General features: G+C 35.8%; 1 protein-coding gene across 1 annotated transcript in view; it reads right to left on the bottom strand.

Annotated features, from left to right (window-relative positions):
• The window catches only part of MTERF3 (mitochondrial transcription termination factor 3), a 52835-nt gene that overhangs the window by 14224 nt on the left and 25107 nt on the right, over positions 1-13504 (bottom strand). The window contains exons 5-6 of the mRNA XM_020968862.2: positions 4540-4687; positions 3325-3396 (exon numbers count right to left, since the gene is read on the bottom strand). Coding sequence (XP_020824521.1) covers positions 3325-3396; positions 4540-4687 — 220 coding nt within the window. The remainder of the gene's footprint in view (positions 1-3324; positions 3397-4539; positions 4688-13504) is intronic.

The raw sequence follows: 13504 nt of genomic DNA on the forward strand, positions 1-13504 counted from the left end.
TACTGGTGGTGACAGTGATGGTGATGATGAAAAAGGTTAGCATCATAACTGGGGAGTTCTCATATGTCAAGCTGAGATTTTCTATTTTCTCCTAGAAGCACAACGAAATCCCTGATGGTTTTTAAATCAGGGCAGGTCAGATCTATGCTTTAGAAAGATCATTGAGGCAGCTGTGTGGAAGGTGGTTTGGAGAGACTAGAGACTAGAAGAAGCAAGAAAATCAATCAGAAAGAGACTAGGCAAGAAGTGACAAGGCCTAAGCTAGAGTAACACAGGTAGCTAGTACAGAGAAAGGGAGAGAAGGGACAGATGGTATGAAGAAATGCTAGGACGGGGAGTGAGAGTCAAAAAATTATATTGGTATTGAGAATCTGGGTGACTAGGAAAACAGTGATGCCCTAACAGGAGGGGAATGTTTAGGATAAGCTCCATCTTAGACATTCTGAGTTTGAGATGCCAATGTCCATTCATTTTTTTCAACCAACATTTACTAAACATCTACTCTTTTCTACATGTGAGGGATACAGAGACAGAAATAAAAAGTTCTCTCCCTCAAAGAGCTTATATTCTGCACAGAGAAACAACAAATACTAAAGCAGGACAGTTAAATCAATTAAAATCACTTTATCCACAGAGCAGCATTGTACTCCACCTCTTTGACACGCACAAGAATATATGCATACATACACACACACGCACATACATATAGCCAGAGCCACAAGGAAATATGGCTGTTCCACATATACACCTACAGGTGGTTGGGGATTAAGGAGGGAGGAAGGTGGAGCAGTGTTTATGAAATGGACAAAGAAGATAGCGCAGTTACACTAGGGACAAGACCAGCAGTTGGCTCTTGTGGGAAGAGTGGAGTGTGACCAATTTTCTCACCCTCAGACTGGCTGGCTGTAGGGTTGTACCACTGCCCACCAGGCTGGGCCTCCACTTTGGAAACTACTGGCTTCTGGGACATTTTAAACTGGATGTTCTAGAACCATCTCAAACTCAACTTGTCTAAAACAGAATTCATTATCTTTCCCTCCCTCCCAACTTTCTTCTGTCAAACTTCCAGTATTTCTGTCAAAGGGCATGTACCACCATCCTTCCAATCATCCAAGTAAAAACCTAGGTGTCATCTTCAATTCATCACTCTCACTCATCCCACCTACCCAAACAGTAGCCCAATACTGTCATTTCTCCCTTTACAATATCTCTCACATCTGATTGCTTCTCTTCACTTACACAGTCACTTCCCTAGTTTGGACCTTCATGACCTCTTTGCCTGGATTATTGAAACAGTGTCCTAATTAGTCTCCTTACCTCAAGTCTCTTTCCACTATAATCTATCTTCCACACAGCTACGGAACTCATTTTTCTAAAGTGCAGTTCTGATCCCCCATTCTCCTACCCCCACCCCATTCAATAAATTCCAGTGGCTCCCTATCAAGAATCAAACAGAAGTTTCTCTGTTTGATACATAAAGGCCTATACAACCTGGGTCTGACCTACTTTTCCCGGCTTATTATACACTACTCCTCTTCCCATATACATAATAGTTTAGCCAAACTGGCCTTGTTCCTCACGTATAACATGTATAACACTTCATGTCCCATATCCATGTCTTTGCATTTGCTTTCTCCCATGCCCAGAATACAAATCATTTCTTATACCCTTCCCCACCTCTCACTCCCTCTTAGAGTCCCCAGTCTCCTTGAAGGCTCAGCTCAGCCACATGGAACAGTGAACACTATACTGCTGGATTGTTGTGAGGATCAAATGAGATAATATTTGTAAATCACTCTGCAAACCATAAATTGTTACTATCTTTTAAAAATTTTTTATTTATTTTATTTTAAATTTATGGAATAAAACAAGCATTTCCATAACAAAATGCTTTTATATAATAAAAATACAATAAATAATAAAATTATATAATAAAATGATTGCACATGAAACTTCAAATCTATTATGTACAACCTGCTGTTTCTTTTAAATATATAATAAAGTCATCATGCAAATTTCTTCTTTTTTTTTTTGTTCCTTCCCCTCCCCTACAGATGGCTACCATAAGAAACAAATATATACATTTTACATATGCATGTAAAATCATTCTACACATACTTCTATTTACCAGTTCCTTCTCTGGATACAGATAGCATCCTTTATACGTCCTTTGCAGCTAATGTGGGTATTTATAATAGTCAAAATGACTTATTTGCTCAAAGATGTTCTTAAAACAGTATTACTGTTACTGTATACAATGTTCTTTTGGTTTTGCTCATTTCGCTCTTCACTGTTATTATTTTACATGAAGTTTTTCCTGAGATCCCCAGCTGCTGATGCCCTTCTCTCTAAATTACCTTTTATCTATTTTGTATATGCCTATATGTGGGCATTTTGCTTGCTCTAGCTAAAATTCCTAGAAGACAAAGAGTGTTTCACAGTGATTTTTAAAAAATATCCCCAGCACAAAGCACAATGCTTGGCACCAGAAGATGCTTAATAAACGCTTCTTGAGTGATTGATTGGTTGGTTGATAGAATGTTGGAAGTCACCGAGAATAAGGCAATGAATGGTTGGAGTGGCGAGGAAGGCTGTGAGCCAGGGATTCATCTCTTTGAGAAAGGATGGAGTAACCTGGATGCCAGCAGACTGCCACAGCAAAGATCTGAATGGGATGATATAAACTGATGAAATGAACCTCAAAGGAGAAGAGATTGCTGAGTTGGTGGCAAATAAAGGGCATCTTAATAGCAGTCAAGATCAAAGAGTATGCTGACTCTTCCTCCATGTCCACTGTGTCTCAAGACATGAGAGAAGGAGTTGTTAGCCTTGTAGACAGTGCTAGGGATGAGATGCCTGACAAAGAAATCCATATTTCTTGGAGTGTCACAACAGAGTCAATGGTCAGAAGTGGAATTGTGACTTATAATTAGATCGCCTGCTCATTCCTCTCCAGACTGCATTCTGGACTTCATTCACCGTGCCACAGCTCTTCATCCTGAAGCCACTCTCCAGCCCTAGAATCCACACATTAGAAGCACCCTTGACCCCTATGGCCTCTCATTCCAACTGGATGGCTCTTTCTAGAACCTCCATTTAAGGAGGACTCCCAGATGCTGATGGCAGCTTGGGATTTGAGGTCTAGATGAAACAAAGCAATCCTTTCAGAAATACTTTTACAGGAGCTACAGTTACTTTAAAAAATACAAAGTCTCAAAACTCTACTTGTCTTAGACGAAACTACAGGCAAATTGTCAATCCTTTAAAAGAAAATAATTTAAGGCAAGGATCGACTTATTTGAAAAAATGAGAAAAAATCCTTACCTTCATATTTTCTTTCACAGGCTCAAGACTTCCAGTTAATAGTCGTGGAAGACGAATAACTAGATCTCTGGTCTAAAAAACAAAATAATCCATTATCACAATACATAAAAATTCAATCAGTTTTAGAAAGCAACATTTATTCTAGCATGAACAATGACATGTTAAACTATTAAAATTATTATGAACTTAGTACACTTTATAGAAAAATAATCTAGTAAGAAAACTATGGAATAGAAAAGCATTTATTAAGCATTTACTATGCAAGCACAGTGCCAAGCAGTAGGGATACAAACAGAAAATCAAAACACACCCTGTTCTTAAGGAGTTCACATTCTAACCAGGAAAGCACACATAAAGGAGGAATTGTTTCTATGTTCAGTTCATGGCAGTAGTACTGAGGAAGGGAAAGCAGCATGGCAGATGGGCAAGGTCCAAAGATGGTATTGTGTTCCCCCTCACTGGAAGTCTTCAAAGCAAGGGCTAGGAGATCATTTGTTGGTTATACTGTAGAAAAGATCCTTGTTTGGATAAAGGAGAAAAAGTTGTCCCCTTAGGTCTCTTCCAATTCTTGAGTGTGACTCATTTGGAAACTAGTCTTGGTGTTTAAACCTGATGTACATACATCCATTCTGATATGATTATAATCAGCAATTATTTTGGGTTTGATTTTTTTTTTACCTAACATTATATACATATTTCTAAGTATCAACATAATTTAGATACTTATCATTTTTGATAGCTATAGAGCATTCAGGGGTACAAAGAGATGGTAGCTTGCTTAGCCATTTTTTCTATTGCTGGGTACTGGGACAGTTTCAAATGTTTTGCTATTATTAAATATGCACTTTGTATATATAAATATCATCATGAAAATTTTTCCCCTTGGACCTCAGTAACAATTTGAAATGTGACTTAATTATCCTATCTGTGAGAAATTCAGATTCCAAAATAAAGACCAAGATACATCTATATCTATACACACACACACAATCTGTTCTGCCAAAGTGACTTTTAAATTTTGTCTACATGCATATTTACTTCTAAAAAAACTAATCTCTGTGTCATGGCTTTACATTTCTAGGAGGCATTCTACTCATATGAACATGTGGGTAAAGCAGCTGATATTTTCTAGGCAAGAATCAAATGATTCTGAGTCTACAAATGCTACTGGAGCCATAACAGGTTCTTATACATTTAAATATTTTTCCCCTTTACCTTTTGCACATTCAGTCCAAGTTCTTTCTGGAAAAAGCCCAATCTGTTATCCAGTCTCTCCACTGGAAAACTCAGCAAATATGGTGCATTTACAATCATCCGTGAGATGTCTGTCTTACTGAACTTTTTTGATTCAAGGTAAGCCACCCTAGGTGATAAGTATACATGTAAACATATTTATGTATGTATGCATCAGAGAGAGAAAATTTACTGCTAGTATATTGGTTTCATTTAATTCTTTAACATGTCGTAATAAACATCTATTGAATGAATAAAATTAATGAGTATAACAAAGTGACAATGTTAGCCAAAATAAAAACAAAACAAAAATCCTGGCCTAATTCTACAAGTACCACAATTAACATCACAGTGAAGACAAAAAAGTCCTGAGTTTTTTTGGCTCTATTCATTTTATTTTTTTCCTCATTACTCATTTAAAAAAAGTTAAATGGATTATCAGTGTAATTATCAGAAATCACATCATCTACACAAAGGAACACTATGTCACTAAGATAAAAGGTCTTTTTTCACTTTTTATCTTTGTTATCTGCATTGGTATTTCTTTCTTTAAAAGTCATTTAGAATTTCTTCTACAAAGACAGATGTGCTTAGCTGTTATTGGAAAGAAAAAAATATGGTCAGCATTTTAGTATTAACTAGACATTTTTTACAAGCCTTTTAACATTTTGGCCACAATTTAAAAAGGAAAAAACTATTGTACTATGAAACCAGGAAAAAAATTTGCAAATTTTTTGGTCAAGATCACAGTCATATTTATCTACATATTGTGACTATAAAGTAGCATGACTGGCTCTTTATTAAACACACCCGAACATATAAAATACAAATGGATACTGTTACCTTCAAAGTAGTTACTTGCACATTTACCACCAAAATAATGCTGTTACTCAAAATCTGTTGCTATTCTTATTGTTGTTTTAAATCCTTCTTTTAGTATTGTCTTTAGAGTCAGTTTACAAACAACAAAAGAAAATCACTTATAACTCATTTCTGATCAGTGATGAATCTGGATATCCGGACTTATTTCCAAATGAATCAGACGGACTCAGAATTGGAAGAGACTTCAGGGGTCAACTAGTCCAGTCCTATCTTCTACTGGCCAAGAATCCCCTCTACAACAGAACAAGAAGCTGCGGAGCCTTTGCTTCGAGCAATTATCTTCAGGGAGGGAGAGCCTGCTTCTACCAGGAGGCCCATTTTCACTTTTGCACAGCTCTAGCTGCTGGGAAGTTCTTCCTTACAAAGAACCTGGTGTTTCAAGTCAAATCTATAGCACCAGAATGAAGATGTCATCAATTAGGTTATTTGAAAGGCTGACACAGGTTCTGAAGGCAGTTTCCAAAGTGTTTTTGTACAATGGCAATATACTGAACAATGGCAAAATAAGCTTGCATCTTCCGAAAGTGATTAAATTTGTGGGGCAAAAATATTATGTTTGTTTAAAAAAAAAGGCCCATGAAATATAGTATTTGGCTAAAAAAGAGGAAAAAAATGGTCAGTGGATTAGAAATTCCAGAAATATATTCAAATTTCTAAGATATCATTTACATCACACTTTATTATCTCATTACAGCTTAAAAGGTAGGTTCTACAAATAGTATCCTAATTTTATACCCAACAAGACAAAAGTTGAGAGCAGTTAAAATGACTTGCCAGAAGCCACATGGCTAAAAAGGGCAGTGTCAGGCCTCAGTTCTGATTCTTCTCTTTAGCTCAAGTTCTTGCCACCATGGCTATTCTGCCTCTTGTTACAAGAATTTATTGTATGAGAAGCCACAAGTTAATGCAAAAAGTAAAAGGAATGACTATTCACTAAAATATTGATATGACACTGAGATATCAGTGCAGAGGATCAGCTTGAATCCAAAGTGAAACCAAATCAGTATAACATATTGATCCCAGGAATGGAGGGGAAATAAATTTCTGACTACTAAAAAGAGAAGACTGACTTCTCACTCCTTCTAAGACAAGATAAATATGTTTGAAGCCATAAGTTATGTTTTTGCTCATATAATAGTAATAGATTATTAAAAGCAAAGTAACAGCATAGGAAGAGACATATGCTAAAAATACTAGCAGATACAGCTTCTATCCAAATATATGAAGAAGAGATACAAATATAATTTTTTTAAATGGGTACCCAGTTTTCATTGGGTAAGTGACCAAAGGAGATCAACACACACATGAAGAAATAAAATAATAAATCATTGCATGGGGGAAAAACTGACAAGATTCATTACTACAGAAAATAATACAAAGTCATATGACTTTGTATATACACACATATCTACACATATATATATATCTGCACACATATGTAGATATGTGTATATACATACACATACATACACTGTCAACAGGCAATCACAACCTCATGAAACTTATGTGAAAACTAGATTTATTAGAAGAGAAATGAATGTGCATGTGCAACCCGAAGAGTTCACAATCCATACAAAAGTTTGCATTTTTATAACAGCAGGACAAAGGTAGGAAGAAGTAACAGGAATTTCCACCTAAAGGGGCATGGCATGGAAGAGGGAAAGGAAGGAAAAGAACAAAATCCCTCCAAAGGGGAGGAGCAAGGCAATGGCAAAAGCCACATTCTTTTCCCTTGGGAACCGCTAGACCAGGGCTTCTTAAACTTTTTCTACTCATGACCCCTTCAGCACTTCTTAAACCCCATATAGGGTCGGGACCCACAGTTTAAGAAGCCTGCACTAGACCATGAAGATAGAATGGTCTGCTTATCTACAAGGGTCCCAGATGCACAAGCCTAGTGCAGACTGTCTAGCACCTGTCTTGACTCCCAAGGACACACAGGGAAAATATGGCAACTCAAAAAGACAAGTTCAGGTGACCCCTTAACAGTCCTTAATAATACATACGTACATACACACACATAAATTAACAAAAATGTAAAATGATTAAAAAAAAACAGTTGGCAGAACTGGTGAGGAAACATATATTTATATCGTGTGGAATAACTATACACTGTTCAGTCTTTGAAGAAAGTAATCAAGCACTAAACATAACAACCACAAAAATAAAACCTGTTCTATTTTTTTTTGGATGTTAGCCTCAAGGAAATAATCCAAAAGGTAGAAAAAAAGTTATTTGTATATAGACACTTTATATTGGGAAGACTAAATAAACCATGGTATATATTAACAAAATGGAAACCATACCATTATGAAAAGTGAAACATGCAGACTAAGTCAATACATAGAAATGTGTTTATAAAATTATTTTACATAAAATGCAGACAAAATAGTATGTATTTTATACACAAAGATAATTTTGAGTGGCAGAGTTTAATATTTATTATGTTTTTCTGTACAATTAATTTCATAAGAATAACAACTCTTGTGGCTCAATTTTCTCACTTGTATAATGAGAATAACATGTGGACCACTAATCTCATATAGCTGTTCTTTGAAAAGTGTTTTTATCATTATTAATTACAATTTATATATCACAATTGCAGAGTCACATCTCATGCATATCTCAATTTCATTTATTTATTTTTTTGGTGAGGTAATTGGGGTTAAGTGACTTGCCCAGAGTCACACAGCTAGTGAGTGTTATGTGTCTGAGGCCACATTTGAACTCAGGTCCTCCTGACTCCAGGGCCGGTGCTCTATCCACTGTGCCCCCTAGCTGTCCCACGTTTTTCAATTTTAAAAAGCAAGACTTTTTGTTTTCACTTTTCATTTGTAATAAGCCATACATTTTCTCACATGCTTTTCCACTGAACAGAAAACAAGAGTTCTGTCTCCTCCATTCCTTTGCAGTTACAGCAAGGCTAATATAAGGCTTTAGAATATTTTTTCCTACATTAAATCTAAACCATTTAACATCAGTACTTTTGAAACAGATTATCTTAAAAGAAACTTTTATCATCAAGTGTACTGTTTTCTGGAAACAAGAACAGAGAAGAACCAGCTGTTTTCTACCAAAGGTGAGAGGAAAAAGTATAATTTGTTATTCAGATTTCTCTCCTTCACATAGTATCTATCATTTTTCTAAAGACATATGTTAATAGATAACAAATTGGCATAAATTATATTATAAATAAGCAACATGCCTGACAAAACTATTAGCACTGAATCCAATACCAATAAGGATAACAAAACCTATCAGCTTCTACATTAAAAGACTGAAGGGCTTGGAACACTATATTTCAAAGAGCAAAGGAGCTGGGTTTGCAACCAAGAATAGTTTACCCAGCAAAGCTGAGTATAATCCTGAATTGGAAAAAAAAAGGTTTATTTAATAAATTGAAAATTTTTCAGTTATTTGTGATAAAAAGACCAAAACTCAATAGAAAATCTGACATATAAGATGATTCAGGAGAAACATAAGGTGAACATTAAAGATCAATTATAAGAGATTCAATAAAATCAAACAGTTTACTTCTCATATGGGAAAATAGTATCTGTACTCTTAAGAGTGTTGTTATTTGGGTAGTTTGAAAGAGCATACATAGACAGCAGACTTAGGGTTGAGTTGAGTATGACGGAATGATTCTAAAAAATGAAATTGGGTAGGGAGAGGTAAAATGGAGCAATTACCTCATAGAAATAAGTTGTGAACTGTTACAGTGGAAGCAGGAGCAGGTAGAGGGCTAGCAGTGCTAGGAACCTCATTCTCGTCAGAACTGGGTTACAGAAGAAATAGCACACATATAGAAGGGTATAAAAGTCTTCCAAATTTATAATGAAATAGGAGGGCAAGGGGACCAGATAGGAAGCCCTTTTAGAAGGGTAGATTAAGTGTAGATTAAGAAGTAGGAGGGTGGCAGGAGAAGATAAGGGAGGGATTCTCAGAAGGTGGATAGATTAAAGAATAGGAGGGCAAAGGGAAAGGATAAAGGAGAGATTCTTAAAAGAGTGTGGATTAGGGAGGTAGACTGGTAGGAGGGGATAGGCTAAAAAGAGAAGGATGATAGGAAATATAGGATGAAGGGAAACAAATTTTAAACTTTGATTGTGAATAGGATGAACTCACCCATAAAACCAAAAATGGATAGCAGAATGTATTAAAAATCAGACTCCTACAGTATGTTGTTTATAAGAAACATTTAAAAATGAGAAATACACAGTTAAAATAAAGGGCTGGAATAGAATTTAATATGTTTCAACTGAGGTAGAAAAAAAAAGCAAAGATAGGCATCATGATCTCAGACAAAGTTAAAGCTAAAATAGATTTAATTAAAAGAGATGAACAGGGAAACTACATTATAATAAAGGTCCATAGACAAGGAAGTAGTATCAAAACCAAACCTATATGCATCAAACTCATCTAAATTTTTAAAGGAAAAGTTAAATGAATTACAGATGGAAATAGATAATAATACTACAATAGTGGGTGTCTTTAACCTTCCCCTCTCAGAATTAGATAAATATAACAAAAAAAATTTCTTTAAATGTTAAGGATGTGAATGGAATCTTAGATAAGCTAGATATGACAGATAACTGGAGAGAACTGAGTGGGAATAGAAATGAATATACCTTTTTTTTCTGTAGTACACAGTACCTTTACAAAAATTCACCATATATTAGGGCATAAAAATTTTACAGTTAAATGCATAAAAGCAGAAACATTAAATGTGTCCTTTTCAGATCACAATGCAATAAAAATTATATTCAATAGAAACATGGAAACACAGATTAAACACCAAATTGGAAATCTTTACCTTAAGCCTTCTCTATCTCTAGGTTGGTTCCCAAATTTTTTCTCAAACTTTTTTGTATCCCATATGTTAATTTTTTATGTTCTTCTCTGGACCTTCTCTATAATACTTCAGAAAAGATGTTGAGAAACTGAACAGAAATGGACACAATAATCTAAATACTAACACAGCAACTGTGAAGTCTTTAACATGTCATACTCAATAAAACTAAGTATCATTTAGGCTGTTCTCACAACAGCACATTACTGACACATGCGATTCATATGACTCCTAAGATCAATCATTTCCCTCAGCGTTTTGGTTTCTGACCCTAAATAGACCACCTTATCTCTCTCCCCACTACTTTTTATAAATTGTTACAGTCATAGTGAATATTATTCCTGTCTTCTGAAAATAATGCATGTCTAATTAATCCAGGAAAAATAAGTTACCAAATCTTGTCTATTCTTTCTCCACAACATCTTTCAGATGCATCTCCTTTTCTCTCTACCCACAAAATCATCACTCTAATTCAGCCCTTATCCTTTAGTCTGTACTACTGTAATAATAGGCTTCTAACTGGACTCCCTGATTCAAGTCTCTACCTCCTCTAATCCATCCTCTATACAACTATCAAACTGATTTTCTTAAGGCATACAACTGACCATGTTACCCTCCTCTACTCAATAAACTCCAATGATCCCTTATTACCTTTTGATCAGATATAAAGTCCTCTGTTTGGCATTTACAGCTCCTTGCTACCTAAGCCCTTGCCATCTCTCCTGTCTTTTTATACATTATTTCCCTCATTCTATAGTCCAGACATAATAGTAGACTTGCCCCATTCCACATACCCATGCCTTGTATTGACTGTTCACCATGCCTGGAATGTCTTCCCTCTGACTTTTAGAATCCCTGGCTTCTTTCAAGACTTAATTGCCACTTCTACCTTGAGGCCTTTCCCAGTCCACCCAGTTGCCAGTGCTTTCTTCCCCTTTAAGCTCACCTTCTAACTACTCCATATGTATCTTACATGTGCCTAATTATATACATGGCGTCTTCCCCATTACAGTGTAAGGTCCTTGAAAGAACGGATTGTTTTTCCTTTTTCTTTGCATCCTTAGCACTTAACAAAGTGCCTGACATATAATTAATTGTAAGCACTTCCTAACTGATTAGCTTCTGCTAAAGTCCTATTCTGGTGTCTCCTCACAGGATAGAGGTGACCCTGGGATCATAAAGGCTATGCTAGCACTGGCAGTTTCTAACAAGCTGGAATGACTCCCAGTGTAGACCCAGTGACAGAACGCATGTCTACTGCCTGAAAATAAACCTAGTTAAATTTGGAACACTCATCACCAAGCTGGATTTTTTCCAGCTGCAGTAGCTGTCAAAGTTGTACATCAACAATCTCCATTGATATGCCTTGACATTAATGAAACCATAAATTACTAAAGTACACAAGAATCAGACACAGGTCTTACTCTCCTAAAGTTTACAAAAACAACTTTTACAACCAAAAGTTTACAATCTAATAAACAGATTCAGGACAAAGCTTCTAACTTACACTGTCTAAACACTTCAATTTCTTTTCTATCACTTCTTTTTTCCAACTATTATACACAATGAAAAGTCTGGAATTTCTGGTTTTCCTCAAAACTCAAGTTCCTCCTTCTATATGAAATCATCCCTCCCCAAATAATCATGTATTCATCTTAGAAATATTCTCTCTATATTTATATACGTACTTTCTCCCCATTATAATGTAAGGTATTTGAAGGTAGGAAATTTTTCATTTTTATTTTTGTATGTCCAGCAATTAGCTGGCCTATAGTATGTGTTTAATACATGCTTATTAATTGACAAAAGGGTTTTGCTCAGATAAGTAATTTTTAAAATGCACCTTAAACAACTCTACAAAACCTTTTCACTTAATGAGTTTTATCAGTCCAAAGAGATAGAGATCCCCCCCAACTCCCAAAGGAGGTACTAAGTTTTTGACAGAAACTAAGTTTTTATACTGATATATAACCCTCTTGTAAAATCAAAAGCTATAGCAGAATGCTTAAATCTTCAAAAATATTTAATACAAAGAAAGAGAAGAAAAAATATGAGCACGGGGAAGAAAAAGACGTCCTGGGGCATCATGCAGCTAAGATGATAAAAATACTGTCACTTAACGAGAGAATGTTATCTTATATAATATTATTTTATTAATCAACATCACTTAGATACTTATCCTTACTTGTACAGCAAGCATTGCTGTGCCTGTGTGTCTGGTATAAAGAAATAAGCACTGGATTTGGAATAAGAGAATGTGAGCTCAAGTTTTGGATCTGATAGGTACTATCACCTGCCACACTCCCATCTTTCATCTCCATGCCTTTAGAGTTTGTCAGTCCCTACAATGTACTTCCGCTTCAGTTCTACGTCTTGAAATCTCTAGTTTTTTTATTTTCAAAGCTCAGCTCAAGCACCATTATCTATATGAAGACTTCCCAACTGCCTTCCTGGGTACCACTCCCCCTTTAATTACTTTTTGTATATACTGTATTAATTTATAAACATGCCATCTCACACAATGGAATGCAAGCTTACTGTTTCATTTTTGTCTTGGCAGCCTCAGCACTAACTGTGAGCCCTGGTTTCTATAAAATGAGGGGACTAGGAGCAGCTAGGTTATACAGTGGATAGAGCACCGGCTCTGCATTCAGGAGGACCTGAGTTCAAATACGGCCTCAGACACATAAAACTTACTAGCTGTGTGACCCTGGGCAAGTCACTTAACCCCACTGCCTAGCCTCCCCGCAAAATTTTTTTTTAAAATGAGGGGACTGGTCTTTTCCAGTTATAAAATCTTATTCCTCTATTTTCAGAGAGTTGAAATTATCAGCAAGTCAAGAATTTACCAACTGCTGCTTTAAGCAGAGAAAGACCTCTAGTATAATGTTTACATAGTGCAAGTCCCTCACACTGGAGCTCCTAGCTAGGAAAAAGAACTAGCATATAGCAGAAAAATGGATCAGGAATCAGCAGAATTTAGTTCTAATTATGACTCTACTACTGGCTTGCCACCTTAGGCAATTAACTTCACATCTCTGGGAATATGAAGGGATCTGACTAAATGATCTCCAAGGTTCCACCCAATTCAAAATCCTATGACATAACCTATGAGATAACTAAGTTAACATCTGGGTTAGAAGTAAGCATGCTGTATGGAAAAGAGCAATGGATGTTCTTGGAGTGCGTAGAGATTTCATCATTTCTTATTGT

The sequence above is a fragment of the Phascolarctos cinereus genome, unplaced genomic scaffold (genome assembly GCF_003287225.1).
Source record: "Phascolarctos cinereus isolate Bilbo 61053 unplaced genomic scaffold, phaCin_HiC Scaffold_4;HRSCAF=312, whole genome shotgun sequence".
In the NCBI taxonomy this organism is placed as follows: Eukaryota; Metazoa; Chordata; class Mammalia; order Diprotodontia; family Phascolarctidae; genus Phascolarctos; species Phascolarctos cinereus.